Source organism: Phalacrocorax carbo, chromosome 1, assembly GCF_963921805.1.
Source record: "Phalacrocorax carbo chromosome 1, bPhaCar2.1, whole genome shotgun sequence".
Taxonomy (NCBI): Eukaryota; Metazoa; Chordata; class Aves; order Suliformes; family Phalacrocoracidae; genus Phalacrocorax; species Phalacrocorax carbo.
In genome coordinates this window covers 194,997,447-195,016,989 of record NC_087513.1, presented here as the reverse complement: position 1 = coordinate 195,016,989, position 19,543 = coordinate 194,997,447, and the positions used below count along the sequence as shown (strand labels likewise).

The following is a 19,543-nucleotide window of genomic DNA, read 5'->3' as shown; positions in this document are numbered from 1 at the left end:
TTTCAATTTCCATGTAAATCAGTCCTTGTTATGTTTTTATACCTCTCTGGAGTATTACAGAAGAATGATGTCTGTTCTAGATAAAATAATAGAAGTTGTTATAAAATTCTTGGGGACACATTCTTTTGTCACACTGGAAGAGAATTGAGTTTTGCGTCTATTAAGGGCAGTCAAGTCTCAAGAATCTATCAAAGTTCTTTTGAAGGAAGATCCAGTAGATAAGATCTTGGGTTTTCAAAGAAGTCCATGAGAGTCTTTAAAAGAAACTAAATGACCGTGAGATAAAAGAGGAAGTCCTCAAGTTAATAACTGGTTAGAAGATAAGAAACAGAGTAAGAGCGAACAGTGGATTTTCACAGTGAAGGGAGATCACTGATGGGGTCTCACAAGAATATGGGAGTTGTATTTCTTAACGCATTCACTTATTTGCACTGAAGATTAATAATGGTCTGTCAAAGTTTGCTGATAATACCAAATTATTTGGATTGTTAAAAACAAAGGCCAATTGTGATGGATTGCAGAAGGATCTTACCAGACTGGGACTCTTGGCAATAATCTAGCAGGTGATGTAACGTAAACTGATGTGATTGAAGGAACACATAACTCTAACTTTAAACATAAAATGGTGGCCTCTGTCATGGCTGTTACTGCATGATAATAGATCTGGGGTTGTAGTTAAGTAGATTAAGGAAAATATTGTCCTCTTGCTGAATAGCAGTAAATAGGAAATGGATTGTTGCGGGCTATTAAGAAAAGAGTAAACAATGAAATAGAAGACATTGTACTAAAGATGTGGGTGCATCATAGGCTCATATCTGTAGTTGTGGTCCTCCTTACACACTTAGAAGGGTGTAGAAGAATAGCAAAGAAGTTGAGAAGAGGTGACAGGGGTGATCGAAAGTGTGGAACAGCTTCTGTATAAAGAACAGCAAACTGGAATAGTACCTCTCATGATCTTAAAGATGGACAGGAATATGATGGGGTTAAAAATGACTGGAATATGGTATGTGTCTGAAAAATAAGGGCTAAAGAAAAAATGAATAAGCAACAATAGCTTGCTATTTCTTCCAGCCTAGGGCTAGGAACTGACTAATGAAACTAGCCAGGTAGCAAATTCAAAACCTGTGTGAAGATACTTAAGCCATGGGACTTTGTCACAGATTATTGTGGACATTTGCCTGGGTTCAAGGGGAAAGGGAGTTTACGGAGGAGAAATACTTGAGGGCTGTTAAGTGCAAAGGCAGTTTCTCTATCTTAGGAGTTCTCTGAGCTGCAAATCTTGTAGGCTAGTAGAATATTCTATTTGTTGATGTTCATATGCTTAGGTATCTGTTGCAAGCTGCTGTTCTGATTTTAGTGTATGTTGTCTTTGAAACAGGCTAGTGGGCTATCTGGACCGTTTTTGACCTACAAAACTTCCTTCTATAGGCAGGGATGGTCTTTGAAACTGGAAATCAATTTCTGTTCAGCCAAACCAAAGTATTATTTAATTAAACTCTTGTAGCAGAACTTACAGGGATATGTAAGGAAGATAACACTCTGCTGCCTGTGGCACTTTTCATTACCTGCTCTTCTGGTATTTTTATTAGATAAATTAGAAGAAAAAGTGACCTGAAACTCCCCAATTTTGCCAAATCTTTCTGCACATCTTTGCTTTGGCCTTTCTTTTTTGGGTAACTGCTGCTATCTAGTCTGGTCCTTAGTAGAAGGAGCAATTTAAGAGAGAAAAATAAGATTGCATACCTATAACTTGATTTCTCAGAATTGCCTGCCTTCACGGATCCTTTCTCCATCCCCTCACAGAGTTTCTTGGCCGTCTGCCTGCCTAGAGGAGACTCCCAAGAGAAGCAGGGGAATGGATGGAAGTTGGGTACTCTGCAGCATGAGGCCCAGATTAGTACAATTGCTTTTAAAGGTTTTAGGAGGCACAACACTGTGAACCTGATCAGTGAACTCAGAGAATTTGATTTCAGGTATGCAACCTTATTTATGTTGAACACTCCATTTGGCAACATGAAACTTTGACAATAGATGAGGATTATGGTTTACATAGCTGTCTTGCATGTCACTGGTGTCAGTGTGGTCAGTCTTGTGTTTTTCTTTTATGCTGTGTGATTTACAGACCCTGTTACAGAGCTACTTTGAAAGGGATTTGGGGGGTGTGTGCTTGGAAAAATAGCAGCTTACACTTCTTTTTATACTGTAAACTAATGTCTTTGTTCCTTCTAAATTCTATAGAATTTATTGCTTGTGTTATTTATGCAACGAAATACCTTCTTTCTTCAGGTGGTACAGTGTGGTAATCCAAAGTTCTGTCATATTTTACTAAATTTTCACAAGTTCTAAAATCAGGAGTCTGACTTCTGAGTTAATTATTACTTAGAGTATATTGATTTGAAAAGCTCCTTTGATTGTAATTCCTCATATTTCCTCAATATGCTTTTATTTTTATCAAAAGTGTCTAAACATTAAATCTGTTATTCTGGAACTTGTTGATTTTCTTCCACCTTTCTGATATTTCTCAACTTCAGATTATAATACACATTACTGCATTCATCTCTGCAGAAATTGTTTTCTTCAAATTAGCAAGTTAACCCAAAGGTACTGAAATGTTCTTAACAGTCCAATAATTAAATGGTAAACCACATTTGGAATGTACATATTTTAAAGCTATTGGCTAGAAAATCCTGCCAAATGAACAATAACTACCCACTGCTGCCAGTAAGGTTTATAATTTGTTCTGATGAGTTTTTGTGGCTGGCGGAGTTAAGCATGTCTTTTAAACGGACCAAAGGACATATCAAGCATTTAAAACGCTTTGAGTAGTTAAACATCGGTGTACGTGCTGTTAATAGTAATTTTCAGTACCACAGATTCTGCTTTTCAGCAAATAAATACGTTCTAATGAAGATAGGCAAGTTTCCCGGACCTTCTTTTCCTTTGGGCACATTAGTAGTAGTATGTAATGCACAGAATGGACTTCACTGCTGACTCTACAGTTTTTGTATCCCCCTTTGCTGAATGTTTTTTCACAAAATAACCTCTTCCATTGACAAAGGAATAACTGGTGTACTTAAGACTGATGAGGAGAAAGAATATATGAATACCGAAAGTCAGCATGATGTTGTTGAGGACAAAATATGTGACTAATAATTATCCTAAAATACCTTTGCCAACAGCTGCAACTTTTCCAAAATAAATTCAAGTTTTCAGTATCTTCAGATTTTTTACAAAATGTAGTGCTACACTAGTAGTTCAGAACAGTTCTGTATATTGAAAACTGGGAAATGTAAAACTGAAGCTGAGGTTTCCCTGGAGAAGGGGGAGAAATGAAGGCTACTGCATTTATCTTACTTTCAGTACTTTAACTCAGGAGCACTAAGCAAATGCTGAACAATCTGAACAATTCACACTTCTCAATGTAAAAGACTGAGTTAACAGGCCTGAGAAGTTTGATTTAGTGAGCAGCTAAATCTTTCATTGGGCTTCTGATCTCCCCCCCCCCGCCCCCCGCAACTGTCTGAGAATTGCTGTTTCTTAGCATGCTTTCTGGCAGTGTTCCTGATGATGTAAAGTGGGTCCTACTGCTTGGTGGTCCCAGCTCTTCCTTCCCACCATGGGACTATCCCTGGCTTTATCCTTGCTCTGGGGAACTGAATTTATTTAGAATGCTTTTTTAGCAAACAAAAAAGGAAGTATGCACACATACTACCCAGTGCAAATGGGACATTTCTTGCTCAGTGGAGAACATTGCACCATAGAACTTAAAAATAGATAAATAATACTGACGGTGTAGTTTAACACAGCAAGGAAAGATAATGGATAACCTGTGTTTTTTGGAATGGCAGTTCTTTCATTTTTAATCTTCTCCATTAGTATCTATGTTCTGCATCTCAGAGAGATGAAAGTAGTAGGAGAGTCTGCCTTGCAGATGGTGGGAAGAACGTAATCTGAAATTTTTCATGTTGTGGCTGTGGATTCAACCTGTGGTGGGAAGCCTTTTTCAAATCAACCCTGAAGCCCCTTCTTGGCATAAAGTAATTCTGGTCATTTTTGTAATGTTTTCTTCTATTCTAGTTTTGTGTTTTTTTCAACACATTCAGTACTTTTTTGGAAAGCTTTCCAAAGCTTTTTGTGTTTTGCCTGAAGAGTTGGGTTTTGGATCTTATCTCCTTGGGTCCTTGGGTCCTTGCTCAAGTGCCATCTGTGGCAGGTCTGAATGGCCTTCATGGGACATACTTCATAGCCAGCATTGCAGCAAACTGAACTGCTTTTAATCTTGTGTTGAACAGATAGATACGTAGGAGGACATTTCAAAACGGATTCTTCCACTGTTTTAGCCTGTACCTTTAGTGTCTGGGAACATGGGGTGCAGCCAACTAGCCTGAAAGCAGCAGCCTAGATTTGGCTGTAGCCTCAAGCAGGTCTTTCCAGTAGGAAAACAATGTTGTTGTTTGATAGAGATTTTTCTGATAGAGGGGGAGAAGCTGTGGTGAACCCTGATCTTTTGGCTTTTCAGCATATGTTGAATATTTTCTTAGTTACATTGCCTTTATCTGGAAATCAAAGGGCAAGTGCTGTTGTTTTTAAGTTGTATGCAGAAAAATAACTCCAAGTTTTGGCTTGTCTCTCTCTTTGGGATATTACAGCAACATTTCTGTTGTGGAAATATTTGTCTTAGTGTCCATATGCATTCCTGTTAAGCATATCACACATTGATGTTTATGAAATATAAAGTGTATTCTATAGCAAGTAGTAACTAGAGAAACAGCCTTGACTAATAAAGGAGGTTATCTCTTCAGTCATTTTATATCATCATAATTTTTGTCATGCTGAAGAAGAGGGAACCATAAGGGGAAAAAAGTTTGCTACGTGAGGCTTCTGGTATGATGGTTTGTGGGAAGTGATTTGCATAATGATTCATCAGAAGGCCAGAAAAAAACAAAGAATGTCTCATTATATTCAGCCTTCTGTAGACATGCCAGGCTTATTGCTATTTAAAGGAGTTGGTGTCTTGATCTTTATAATCTAAACCAAAGCACATTAAACCTGAAAAATGAACTAAAGTTTAAAAACAAACAAAAGTTCAAATGAAAGCTGAGAACATTCCCAGCCTATCACCTCCAAATCAGTAAAATTTCTAAGTAAAAGCTTTTCAGTAATCTGTTTCACTTTTTAACTCACATATGTGTTTGTGTGTACACATGCAAGCACACACACACGCTTATTTTGAGCAAGTGCACAGATGTTGCTGTGCTGCTGGGGCAGGGGCAAGAAGCAAATGTTTGAAGGAGAGGTCTGAGGCAACCTCGTGAAATGCCTGTCGTATTCTGTAAAACTGAGATGTACTGTCTTACTCTGGATGTATTTTCTTTTCAGCTTTGTGCCACACAAACAGTAGTAGCAACTTATTTGTATTACATGCATCATACTAAAAATAACATTTGTTATCTGTATCTTTATTTTGTCATCTCTGGCTCAGATTACTCAGAAACAGTTTGCAGTGTAGAGTTTAGGTGTGTTCGTAAAGAATTTGTTTTACTTTTGAAAGGAGGACTAAAAATCCATTTAGAAGGGGAGTGATGCATTGCTTTTATAAGACCCATTGAACAGGGGTCACACAGTGATGACTTCTCAGGGAGCTGGGTCACAGCAGAACATGCGTGAAGTTGTGTTCAGGGATATTTAGCCACCAACTCTTCCAGTCTGATTTGTCCATGTAATTTGAAGCTAGCTTGTTACTTTGTCTTATGTGATAGAGAATGTTTGATTTGCAAGCCTTCCTGCAATAAAGGAGGTAAAATGGGATCTGTTGCAGCTGTTGTACATGCTCGTTGTTTCATAATACCGGCATTTTTACTTCTGCACATTTTGATGTACCACCCACTTTCAGTAATTTCTAACCAGTGCTCTTTTTGTAGTGATTATTCATCCTCAACTTTAAAAATCAGCATAGTTTTCCTGAACGTGAGAGTGAAAGTAATAATGTCTAGTGAATCGTCAGCATTTTAAAATGTGGTATTCTTCCAAAAGAACCCAAACCAAACAGAAAAACCTCTCAATCCAACCATTAAAGCAAAATAGATAAGTCTTTTGAGGACTGTCAAGAGTTGAATGAAACGAGTATGTGAATTAACTGTATAAATCAAAAGGTGCTAACTTTAATTTTATGTAGTAGCCTTTTGTTGATGCTTACAACATTTTGCTTCTAGGTCAGCATGATGGACCTTTACCACGGCAGCATGCTGGATTGCTTCCAGAGTCTTTGATATGGGCATATATTGTGCAGCTCAGCTCTGCGTTACGGACCATTCATACGGCAGGACTGGCGTGCCGAGTTATGGATCCAACAAAGATTCTAGTAACGGGCAAAACAAGGTAATGAAAGTATTCTTCTCACTGTGTCCTGTGATCTGTGTTCATGGTAGCTGCTGACCATGCACCTGTTACAGAAATAACAAAGCCTAACTAGAAAGTTCTGTTACTTTCAACTGGCATGAGACTAAATGAATACATGCTGAAACTTGTAAATTCTGTCAAAGTTCCTTTAAAACATATTATGGGAAGACATGCATTATCCTCAAAGTTCTGTTCAGATTCACTATGGACAATTTAGAAATTTGTTGATTTTATTTGTAAACTGAAGACTGTTTGCAGTTTATCAAACAGTAAAATTAACATTTTCTGCTTCATAGTAATTTGCTGAGTAACGATGGCTTTTTTTTTGTGATATCAAAGCATTCAGTGAATGCTAGAGGAAAAATTGAGTAACCAACAAAATTTAATAACGCTTCTTCCTTTTCTCTTCTTGTTCCTAAAGGTTACGAGTTAATTGTGTTGGAATCTTTGATGTTCTGACATTTGACAACAGTCAAAATAATCCGCTGGCATTAATGGCTCAGTTTCAGGTAACACAACAGCGCCATAGTTTGGTGACTTGGCACAGGGAATACTGAGCACCAACATGATTCTTTTTGCAAGACAAGTATTTTAATTAAACTGTAGTCCAGGGTATCTACCTTTAAGTAACTATTTTTTCATTCCTGATTTAACCTTGGCTCTGCTATGCATTATTGAAATCTGCTTGTAATTTAGAAATGTGAATGCTCATTTTGTTATCTTCTGCTTCTAAAATTTTAGCAAACTCACCGAACAGGTTGAACTATTAGCATTTAACAAACTTAAATCAGAAATGGTTGGAAATACAGATTTCTGAAGGAAGGAGAAGAAAAATCTTGCGTTTAGTGTTAGAGAACAAAAAATAATGGTTCAGTAACAGTTTTTGCTCTGCTTTCTCTTTTGTTATTTTAACAAAAATAATTAAGTGTTAAATACCTGTTCACAGAGGAGTTAAGAGATATTTAAAATAACTGCACTTAGGCCTTCTCCTCACTCCTAAAAGGTTCGAGTGTATCTTTATTTTAGGCTCCTAGTTTTTCCGTGCTCTCCTGGCGTTCTCTGAAGTGTGGACTCTGCATAATTCCTGAATTAAGAAGAATCCCTTTAGACTTAACAAAAACTGTTCCACAGTCATCTGGAGCATCACTGAGTTACAGGAGTGCCTCTTTCCCTAACTTCCCCTCAGGGTAAAGTACATTGCTTCAGCAGTCATCACATACCCTGTCCGTACTGGGAGTGAAAGTCTACAGTAGGGAGTTGGATTTAATTTATCTTCATTAATAGAGCTTATTCACTGTAGGAAATTTGCTCATTCAGAGTCTGCCAGTAACAAATGAAATGTTTGAACTTTGGCCAGGCAGAAACCAGCTTATTGGAGACTCTGTCCTAGAACATAGCAACTTTTTTTTTAATGATACAGTAAAGCAATTTTCAGTGTAGTTTGGGTATATCAAAGGATTTCCAGCCTGTGTATCAATGGGCTTTTGGTAATCTTGTAGTGGAAAACAGCTAAGAGAAGATAAGAATACATGCAAGTGAGGGATTCCATGCCCCAAAATGTAATGAGGGTTTTTTTAATCTAAACACTTCTTTAAATTTTAATTGCAGCTGGGAAAGAAATCCTCCTGTGGTATTACAACATTCAAGTAATTTTAAAGCAAAACGTTTGATGTACTCAGAGGTACAAATCTAAATACAGTTGCAGGTACACAAATCTGTCAAAAGCCTTTGCCACCATAGCAGCCCGACACTTGGCAACTAACTTAGTTCGTAACACCTAGTTTTGTTTAGAGGAGCTGTTTTTGCATCTTATACATTGTTAGTATCCAAATTGTTCAGATATCACTGCTAAACTGGAAAAGTACTCTTAAGTACATAGTTTGGAAGATCGAAACTGGAGTTAGAAAATAGTGTTGCCTTCTTTTTTGTTCCTTCCTCTAGAAGGAGTAGGCTTTCACTATCCATTTTGTTCCTTCAGAGATGCTGGACTGAGTTAATTCCTTGAAATTCAGGAGTCATTTATCATCCTCTACCTTTGTTTGCCCTAGCCAGATAAAATTACAAAGTAACAGCTGCTGCTTGTCCTTTTTCCTCTCGATCCATGACCCAGTTCCTGAATTCCTCTGGGACTCCTGTGACTGTTAAAAATGTAGGTTATCTCTTGGTTTACTGCCCAGCTAATATGCATTTCCTTGTTGCTGTCTTCAGTGGAGGCATGTATTTTTGTTAGCATTTGTCTCTTTCTGGCTATTTCCCATCGTTAATATAGATAGGAAAAAGTTTGGCCAGAACAGCGAAGAACTATGTAAAAGGAATGCAGTTTTTCTTTACAATGTGTGTTAAACATGTTAATTTATATAATCATTTAAGAGTTAAATAAAGGCAACAGTAAGGGAAGCTAAAAAGAAGTAAATGAAATATGAATGGCCGCTTGCATCAAAACCAAGGTGTTAAACCTATATAAATTCCAGCACATCACTTCCCACCCATGAGTCCTGTGTCAGTCAGTTACAAGATACAGATGGGAAAACTAAATGGTGATGTAAGAAACAGTAGAAAGGTTTAACAAATATTTCTGTATTTGGAATAAAATGAAGGTGAGTCCTCTCCATGTGAAGTGAAAACATAAGTTTAATGAGGGCTATAAGGTTGCATTTGCTGAAAGTAAAATTTCTAATTTAGCAAACCAAAATAACTTTCACAGACACCTCTCCAAATTTAAAGAAACGAGCTGAAGTGGTATCTGAAGTATTAATGTTGACTGTTTTTAAAAAAATAAACAATCAAAAGATCTAGGAACTTGGAGGGACTTCTAAGCACAATTCCAGAACATAAAATAATAAATGAATCTACAGAATTGTAGAATGGATGAGCTGATATTGATCCAAGCAAAGCAGTGGAACAGGATAAACAAAAAAGTAATGTCAGTTTCAAAGAGTTTATGGAAAATGGATCTTGTCAAAACTAAGATTTATTTGACTAGCTTACATGTCTGGCTGATAAAGCCAAGTGTATAAAGTACTGAGGTATCTCCGGGGCATTTGGCATAGTAGCACATACCTTTCTAATATTAAAAAATTATGCAGAAGGGAAAAGGTACCTATTCAATTAACTTTTAAGTTGCTCACTGACATACTTGAAATTCATTTGATATCAGGGAGGCATTAATGAAGGGGGCTGTTTCTGAGTTTATCTCCCAGGGGCTGGTTTTAAGTCTAATGCAATTTAATATTTTCTGTCAAGGCACTAGATGATGGTGATAAAATCTTTACTAGCAAAGCTTTCAGGAGATAAAAAGATAGTTTGGTACAGGATACAGTTATGAATTGAATTGGTAATTAAATGGCCATTAGTTGCATGCAAGGTACATTTTTGAACAAAAGGCAGCCTTTACTTAAAAGGTATAAAGCTTTTCCTTGAAGTTGAGAATCTACTTCATATGACTTAATAGTCACTGTTGATAGTTACCATAGCCAGAGTCTATGGCAAAGGGAACTGCTATGATCCATAGATACATGCGAAGCACGGTATGGAGTATAAACAGGGAAATGATCATACTTAATGTTGATCTGTACCTTGCACTAGCAAGGCTACTGCAGGAATACAGCATTTTTTTGCTGGTGTCTGCTCCAAGGAGGTCTAGCAGTTTGTGTGCCTCCTTTTTTTCTGTGCCTAGAAGCAGGAATTGCTGAATCTGATGCTTTCAGAGGGGAGGCTAGGCCTTAATAGGCATATGTGGATTGGTTCCTTATAGAAAGGATGGTGTACCCCAGCTTGTGGGAAGTTGTGTACCTTGTCTGCATGGATAGAGTCAGTCAGTGGATGGTAGTTTATCCCTTCTAAAATATAAATCTGATCTCTATGGGTCCCTTCCAGCTCGAGATCTTATGATTCCCCTGTCACACAGGAAAATTACTGCCTGTCTTTGTGCTCTTGAAAAACTTTAAACGTTGGGCATTGTAATAACATTTTCTCTCAGGCTTCCAGCTGTCAGTGAATAGTGAGGTGCCTCCAGAGAGCAATTCAGCTCGCTCAGAATCTGAATCGGCTTGCAGAATTAGAGATATCTTAAATTGATCAAACTCTTAACTGAATCGCTTGAAGTTTAAGTTCCTAAAATTAGTGGGATGAATCCAAGCCACTTTTGCAACTAAAACAACTTAAGCACTGACTGTAATTTGAAATATGTGTGTTGGAGGCTGCATTAGTGTGTTGTATCAACTCTGCCAGTTTTTCTATTAGATGTAATTAGCAAAACAAACAAACTGAGGTTGAGAGTCAAAAAAATAAAAGCCTGAAGTTAGAGTTTCCTGGCTGATGTTGATGTAAGACTTTCTCAGCCATTTTTAACATCTAATGCAATCTATATTACAAAAACACCTGTGTAAGGGGAGACTGCATTTTCAGAGGGTCTTGCCTGAGGTTGTATACTCTGAGTCTCAGGGTTGTGTGATAATAGAGAATTTATATAGGGTATGTCCTTACAAATTTAAAAAAGTTGGAAAGTATTAAGTGTAAAGTAGGGTACTGCAGAAAGAAGAATGTTTGTGGTTAATACAAATACTTACATATTTTCTCTAAGTCTGTTAGAGCAAAAAAATAATAGTGCATCAGCAAGATTTCTCTGCTGTTTAGTACTATAGCAGTGTCCTCTGCTGTTCAAATTTACTACTTGGTAGATGAAACCGTTTGGTTCCCACCAAAACAGGGTTTGTTTCTCTGGTTCATATTTCTCTTTACCAAAGTACAAAGGGATGCTGCTACTCAAGAATTCCTGGTTCCTTAGGAAATCAAGTTTAGTAAATGACAGTCCCATCTCCTTCTCACTACTTTGTCCTCATTTCTGTCTCATTTTCCACATCCTGTTTCTGTATTCATTAGCTACAAGGGCACCATGCTTTCTAACTTCTGCCATGTTACATATCCATGTTTAAACTGTGCTGTTTAACCAAACTTGATACAGAAACAGCAGGGACATTGAGAGACTGAGAAAGGTTTTCTTTACTCTGTCCTTCACCTGGGAGATGTGGCTGCAGGAAAAGCTCTGCTCAGTTACTGCAGGCAGAGGCAGCAAACATGGTTACCCTCTGGTTCGAAGACCTGAGGGGCTGTGGCACGTTCACCATCAACGCACTTCTCTAAAGCTGCCAAATTCTAAATGGAACTTCTAATGTTGCAGTGCTGCCAAATTTTTGGCCTTTCTTACAGAAATGACAGAAGGTGTATTCCTTGTATGAGTGCGCTCTGTGCTAAACAGCATAGCTTTGCTCTACACTATGGAGCTGACATTCTCAATAATTAGTAGCTTTCACTTTTTTTACTTTTGCCAAAATATCTTAATTTCTTAGAAAACAAACTCTGGAAAATACATTTGCATCTCTATTTGACTCTAGCATCCAGCATGGAAAAGCTGCAGGTGTTTCAAGTATGGCCAAGTTGTGTGCAGCTGAAAGCCTTTCCATGGAAAGAATCAGGCAGCTTTTGCTATAAAGTCATTGTCTGCTACTAAACTAGGCTCCTGTTTTTACAGTTGGGCTTTAGAATCTGATACAGCTTTTTCAGAATAACTTCTGGTGTCTCTCCATTACAACTGGCAGAATTTTCTGTTGTGGCAAAGCAGCCTATATGCAGCATTCTTTAAGAGCAGTTCTACTTTTAAGGAAAGTGTTTACTTAACACTCAGGATTTCTTCATAAAATGTGATGCTGCTCAGTTTGTCAGCTATACAGGCCTGTTCCTGGCTTTTTAATTCAGGGAGTTCATATCTTTTCACACTGGCCATCAGAGATTAAAATCTTTGAGCTCTTTTTTAAAACAGAAACATAATTTGCTGGAATCAGGTGTGGATTCCAGTGTAGAATTCACACTGGATGGACAGTGCGAAAAGATATGAGTCCAGCAAAAGATGTTTCTGTTTTAACAAATAATCCTTGATAGGTATTTCTGTGTCTTGTATTGAGAAGACTTGCTCTGTTTGCCATCAACTTCTTGACTTGTCAGGAGCGAGCAGGAGGGTGGTTAGGAGAACCTCTTTGCAGAGCTTCTGCTTGCTACAAAAAAGTTCTCTCTGGTACTGTCCTAAAAGTAAAAATAGGTAAGCTTTAAGCATTCAAAGATAAATATAGTACCTAGAAGTTGCTAGGTATCAGGACAGAAAATCATGACAGATTTTTCCTCTGGATGTTTGGCTATTGTAACTGGAGCAGTCATATTGAACTATGACTTCAATAGCACTTATTTTAGTTGCTCAAATTCTTCTAAGGTTATTGAAGAACTGTCTCTCTTTAAACACCGTCTAGTACCATAGGTAATATTTCTCTATACTAAGAATCTTACCTCTGTGTGTTTTCCCTGTTAGCAAGCAGATCTGATCTCCCTGGGGAAAGTTGTGTTGGCTTTGGCTTGCAATTCTTTATCAGGAATTCAGAGAGAGAATTTGCAGAAAGCAATGGAACTGGTGACAATCAACTATTCCTCTGATCTGAAGAATCTGATTTTGTAAGTTCGCTTAATAAATCCCTTACAGGAAATTATCACTTTTTAAAAAACATACAAATGAAAATGTCAAATGGTATTTTTAGATAAGAATAAGGTTAGATATAACTACTGTCATTGAGTTGTCTGCACAGGCAATGCATTGTTAAACGTAATTTAAAATTCATTTGAATAATGTGTATTTTCATGGTATATCTAACAAAATCAATGAAGTTCTGTTAAAGCTCCTAATAAGAATTAGAGGCTTAAACAAAAAAAATATTTCAAGTTATCTTCAATACTGGGCTTCGTTACCTATTTTCTGCCATAGCAATATGCTAGTATTACCTTAGTTTCAGGTGTTGAGAAATAGGCACTCTGCCTTTTTTACCAAAGTGTAAGTGCTAGTTTTTCTTGGCTGCATGTTACTTTGTGTTGTTCTTTAGCATAGTCACACTTTCTCCTCTTGCAGCCTAAGAGGGAAAAATAGAAACCTGTCCCTCCCTCATTTGAAAAAAACAATTGCATGACAATCTGAATCTTCACATCTGTTCTCTTTTTGAGTATGTTCTTGCTGTTTGAGTGGGTGAACTATGCAGTTCCATGAAAGTACACTTCTATCTTGTATAAATAACTGACTGGATGCATACATGTAAGTTAACACAAATGTTTTCTCTGTTTATCTTAAGAAACTTCATGGATTAAATTGGCATTGGGGTCAAATAGGTATAAAATCATAATAGGATGATCTCTCTGGTATTTGCAGTATGTTTAATTGTTTTGAGTGTGGGGATATTTTGGCAGGTATTTGCTGACCGACCAAAACAGGCTTCGCAGTGTAAATGATATCATGCCTATGATTGGTGCGCGATTCTATACTCAGTTGGATGCTGCTCAAATGCGAAATGATGTTATAGAGGAAGACCTTGCAAAGGTAAATAATTTAGTAATTCCTACAGGAAGACCTATAGTCAGAATTCCTACAGGGAATGTTTTCTGCTATTTTTTCCAACCTAAGTAATTTGCCTGCAGACTTGAAAACTCTGAGCTCAATGTACTGAGAGTCCAAAAGCTCCAAGAACCACTAGTTTTAGGATGTTCTCAGCTGGGCTTTAACTAAAGTAACATCTTCATGTCCAGCCAGCAGTCTTGTGGAAAAGATTTTCTTTATAGAATGGCTAAAAAGTAGTATTCTCAGTAAATAAGGTCGTATATGTGATCACACACTAGATCATGTAGTTTGTGCTAGAGGTTATACAGCAAGAAATGTTGCCTTCAAATTCTTGGATAGATTTGGATACCAGTGACCCTTTACTTCTCATACGTTTTCCTTTCCAAATGATCATGGAGGTAAAGACTGCCATCCTCAGTTTGCCTGAAGCATCCACCTCTTGCTGTGTGGGTCTGGTTAGTCTGTCAAGTTCAGTCAAGTTATCAGGTACTAGCTACAAAAGAAACATGTACTTTATGTCCCATGTTAGTGTGTATTTGATCAACAGGAAAAGGTGTCTGCTCATCAGAAGCCACTGGTCACAGGATTTTCTATCAAGACTGAAGATACATTACAGAAGGCTTTCATGGTGCTGAAGATATGTGTGGGATAGGGCATTAAGTTATTAAGGATTTAATCAAGTCCTGTGACTCCTTTCCATTACATGCCCTCATTGAGATTTTTTTTTTTTAAGAGGCAGTAGACTAGGTTTTCTTAATTTCTCCACCATTGACTTGACTTGTCGGATAACAGTTTTTCCCTCCTCAGTGAAAGGTATTGAAATCTATCAGAAGCAAAGAGCTGTAGAAGAGCAAGGCAGTTATCTACTTTGGATGCAGAGCTCTAGATGACAGGTGCCTACTCTATCAGAGTCAACTGCTACTCCTGCTCTGAAGATGTTTCCGATCGTTTCTTATCAAGGTGGCCCAAGGTGCTTGCACAAATTTGGGCAGGTGAACCTTTTCCCGTAACAAAGATGGAGATTGTCCTGTAATCAGCATTAAGTAGTCTGCATTTTCAGTCAGATTTGTTGTAGCAGTTGCTTACCACTGGCAGGTGAGCAGAGCCACTACAAATCCAAGTTGTTGTGTAGCCCCCAGTTTGGAAGTAGCTGTTTACCTGGCAGCGATAAAAGTAGTTGCTAATTAGCTGTTGTACTAAACTTGTTTGTACTACCTCATCCTCTGTAACATCAGAGCTACAGTATCCCTTAAGTCTAGCCTGGTACCCTGTCTTCATTATTGCCCTAAAGCAGGTGCTTAGGGGAGAGTATTAGAACAAGACTAGCATGAATGGTATTTTTCCTTGTATTCTCCAAGCACGCAGTCATCTGTAGCTTAGGGGCTCCTGATGCTGGAGGTGGTTTGTATGTAGTTGATAACTGTTTTCTTGAACCTGTGAATATTTTGTTACTCCTGTAACACTCATGTTTCACACAGCAATGACCCCATTACTCTACCCCTTTTCTTCCTCACCTTAATATTCCTACCATAGATATGTCACAGCATTCAAAGCCTCAATTTTCAAGTCCTATAATCCACTGTGTGGAAGAGCTCCCTGCCTTACAGGCTGCTAAGCCTGCAGAGAGACCACTTGGAGACCCAGTGCCAGTGTTGTTGCTCAGCTGTGTCACCATTGACTGGGAATCTGCAAGGCAGTGGCACTCACAGAGGTGTGGCTTGGGCTTTTATGTATTTGGCCACATACCAAAAATTTCCTTGGAGGTTGTATAGACAGACCTCTGCTAGCTGGACAAGCCAAGTCTTCCCTGTCAACCTCTAAGTGCAGCTATAACTGTGGTACAAGTTGTTCTCCTGTGTGCTTTTGTACTGGTAATAGGTAATAGAAGTCTTGCAACCCATAGGTTGTCTGGGATCAAGCTGTTATCACCTTGACCTACTTTATTTACCCAGCTGTGCACAGTAATCTGCTCCAGACTGAATTAATTTGAAATCAATATGATCATGCATGGAATGAGATGCTTAGCATGAATAATATTGGAGAGCTGGGCCATTGGAGAATATAAATAATAGCAGGAGAGAATATTTTTTTTTGTCAGCTTTGAGCAGCTTTTACTTAAACAAAAGATTAATCCACAGCATAATATAAGCGAGGATATAAGTTTTTACTGTATCCTAACTGATGAGGAAAAATGTATGAAGTACATTTTTCAATTGTATGTCTTCTGAGCATCTAGAATTCTTATGTTCTGTCTTTTGTGTGACCTCATCCTCATTGCCTTGTCTGTGTCATTGATGGGCGCAGAATTTGTACTGTTTTAGGACTTCAAAAAGTCTAACTTTTTCTGGAAAAACTTCTTTCAAAAAATATAGTTGGAATCAATAGCAATTCCAGTGTTAGTCTGACATTGTTGTTGCTAAACACTTACTAATAATGGCCTACAAAGCATTTCTCAAAACCAAATTTGATTAGATGATGTTCCTTCTCGTCTTTACCTGAAATACTACAGGTGTTGATAACTCTGTGTGTATATATATATATAAAAAAACCATATTATTCTCTTTTAACTTAGTAAATTGTAGCATACCTGTAAGTATAGGCTGGCAAGAGACTAGATTTATGTTTCCACAAAGAAATAGATTGCCTGATCAAGTTCCTGCTCGGGCAGCAAGGTGTCATTAGTTGTTAAATCTCCACATTATAATTTGAATATGAAGCGTTAAAATTAGCATTGGGCTACTGAGACCCAATATAATGCATTTGATATCTTTATGAAAAATTATACCCTCTTCTTAGAGTAAATAAATCACTGTAATAGTGCTTCATTGGCATTAATACAGCATATATTTTGCAAATAAGTGTTTTAATTTTATGTTTCAGAAACTTTAATAACCTCTTTCTTGTTTTTTAGGAGGTGCAAAATGGAAGGTTGTTTAGGCTTCTAGCAAAATTGGGAACAATCAATGAGAGACCAGAGTAAGAAATACTTGCTTTCATGGTGTAGAGTGTGTAAACGCCAGTTTGCAATGCAAGGTTTCTTCCCTCATAAATTTAAGCTAAACATTTTCTCCATATTTGCCCTTGAAGAAATGAGTATTTAAGAAGCCTTGAGAAAAATAAGATAAGCAGCTTTGACCGAAATGTTAAATAAAGGAGAAGAGAAGGCTACAAATAGATACGTCGAAGTTGCTTCATTTTTAGTATGGTTTCTCTTAGCGGTCTCTTGAGAGTGACGGTAGTTTTTGAGGAAGTCCATAGCTTGCTTTAACTGTAACAAATGGTGTAGATATTGGTTTTAAGCTAGTTCATTTCCAGTTGTTTTTCAGCAACTACTACATAAAAATGAAGTGTTCACGGTCTGTTTTCCATCCTACTGAATAGACTCGGAGTTGTGTTTGTAATGCTGGTTTCTAACATTTGCCGGTTAAACTTGTTGACTATAACTCTTGCTTTCTTCCATTACTTCTCTGTGGGCCTTTGGTAGGCATTAGCTTCAGGTACTTCAGCTGAGAAACTTTAAATATGTTATCTTCCGTTTGTGGCAGAGGGAAGACTGTAATGTAATTGCACATGATAACAGGTAGCTTAGCAGAGCAGTAAGATTACTCAGTTTAGATTGAAAAATCATGTATGTTTGTGGGTTTTGATTTTTCTTAACTTTCTGAGCTTTAACATGAGCCTTTGTTTTACACCAGGTTTCAGAAGGACCCAACGTGGTCAGAAACTGGAGACAGGTATTTACTAAAGCTCTTTCGAGATCACCTTTTCCATCAGGTGACAGAAGCGGGTACTCCTTGGATTGACCTCAGTCACATTATCTCATGTCTTAACAAGGTACACTGTACTTGGGTTAGCTTTTAAAAAAATTGTTTGGGGTAACTTTTCTTTGAAATAATATTTCACTTCAAAGCAAGTTGGCATTGGCAGGCTAATTCTGTTGATTTAACTGATCGTTATTTTCCCCGTTTTGGATGAAAACAATGTATTCACTAAACTAATATTCAAACACTTATGGATACTTTAAATAAACCTAGTACACTAATATTCAAACTTGGAATTTGGTAATATAGCATGAGATACAGTATTAATTTTTCATCCTACAATGCACTGAATGCTGTGGATAAGCAATGCTGGTCCCTTTATGCTACTCTGGTCTTTCAACACAGCATAAAGGATCCATAAAGTCCCTTTAACTGGGGGAAGTTTCTGCTGATACAGTTATCACAGAGTATGGTCATAAGGCAAGAGGATCCATTCCTATACTGTGCTGACCAGAGTAGGAGACAGGAGGGGAAATTAAGAGAAATTTGTGCAAAATCCTTACCAGGACAGTGCTGGAAAATTTCTGTGACTTACAATGTTAAGTCTGCTTCTGATAACTTTCCCAGCCTCTCCAGCCCTTAGCTTTGTTAAATCAACCTTGGGAAACAATTTGCAGTTGTCCAAGAGCTGCACCAATAGCAAAATTTTAGCTGAGCGCTCTCATGATTAATAGCAGATGTATGAGAGACCACAGGATCATCAGTAGTTGTAGAACTTACCTTGCTCCATAAGTTAAAGTTTGTGAGCTGATTTTTTTTTTAATTGGCAGATCAGCTTTCAACTTATTTTACATTGTTTTGCCAAACTTCAGTAATTCATAGGAGACTTGAGATGCTACTTCTTCCTTCTTTTTTTTTTTCCTTTTTTTTTTTTTAAGCTGCTTTGTCATTCCACTCTGTAGAGATGGTAATGCAGACACTGACAACATACAGTTTCAGTGGCTAGTATTTTCTAGTGTTAGGATAGCCAACTTTCTCTTAAAAAAATTGCATATATTCAGATCCTTTGATATGCGGTAACTGACTTAACTACAGTGAAATCTTTTCCTAAATAGTCAGGGCTTTTAATCTCCTATTAGACCACTGCTGTGCGTTTCTTTAACCTCCTTTTTATTTTTCTGGTTGGTGTCTGTAATCACTTTAAAAAGGACATTAAAGGGATTGAGGCTAAATCAAAAAGAAAGCATGTTGATATTCAAATAGGCAGTGAAATGCCATCATGATTTGAAAGCAGTGACCTGTACAGTACTGTAGCAAGAGGGGACAGTCCTGAATTCATAGGTCAGGTAAGAGACGGTGTCAAAGAATGCCTTGTTCTATAAATGTTCATGGCTTACCTTTGTAAACAGAGGCTCTTCTCTTCTGTGGTTGTGGGCTCAGCACACACAAAAATGTAAGGCTTACAGAATTCTACTTTGGAAATACACTCTGAAAACACTCCTGACAGTCTAGTGTGCACTAGCAGAAGTGGTTATTGGCTTTTTGCTACACTCCAAAAGCAGTCCTTTTGAATAGGAATTACTCTTTTGTTTAAAAAAAAAAAAATATCTTTTTTCAATGTGGCATTCTGGGCATCTTCTCAGCTGAGATACTGATTTATGCCTCCACAGGAGAAGAGAAAGCAAGCCATAGTATTGATTTTTCTAGTTAGCTGTGTGGCTTGCTTAATACACATCTTCCATATCTTACATTCATTAAGGTAATTAATTGATTTCTTGTATGATGCTAATGGGAACATTAGACAATATTTCACAAACACCGTAATCATGACGATATTTTGTAATGGATGTTGGAAGAGACTGGTGGTTTTATCCTACTCTACAGGAATTAAAAGCTACTTGGATTGCTTTTGTCCTCCTGAGGCTATTCACAAAGCAGGAACTGCAAATTTGGGAGG

The 19,543-nt window shown here is 37.5% G+C and overlaps 1 protein-coding gene across 5 annotated transcripts in view; it reads left to right on the top strand.

Moving 5' to 3' along the window:
• The window catches only part of PAN3 (poly(A) specific ribonuclease subunit PAN3), an 83,736-nt gene that overhangs the window by 60,041 nt on the left and 4,152 nt on the right, over positions 1 to 19,543 (top strand). For 4 of the 5 annotated variants that reach the window (XM_064441090.1, XM_064441092.1, XM_064441089.1 and 1 more), the window contains 6 exons: positions 6,213 to 6,378; positions 6,821 to 6,908; positions 12,758 to 12,897; positions 13,678 to 13,807; positions 16,737 to 16,801; positions 17,521 to 17,659. In XM_064441090.1, coding sequence (XP_064297160.1) covers positions 6,213 to 6,378; positions 6,821 to 6,908; positions 12,758 to 12,897; positions 13,678 to 13,807; positions 16,737 to 16,801; positions 17,521 to 17,659 — 728 coding nt within the window. Of the gene's footprint in view, positions 1 to 6,212; positions 6,379 to 6,820; positions 6,909 to 7,425; positions 7,587 to 12,757; positions 12,898 to 13,677; positions 13,808 to 16,736; positions 16,802 to 17,520; positions 17,660 to 19,543 lie in introns of those variants that run through there. The other variant, XM_064441093.1, reaches the window with a different exon arrangement.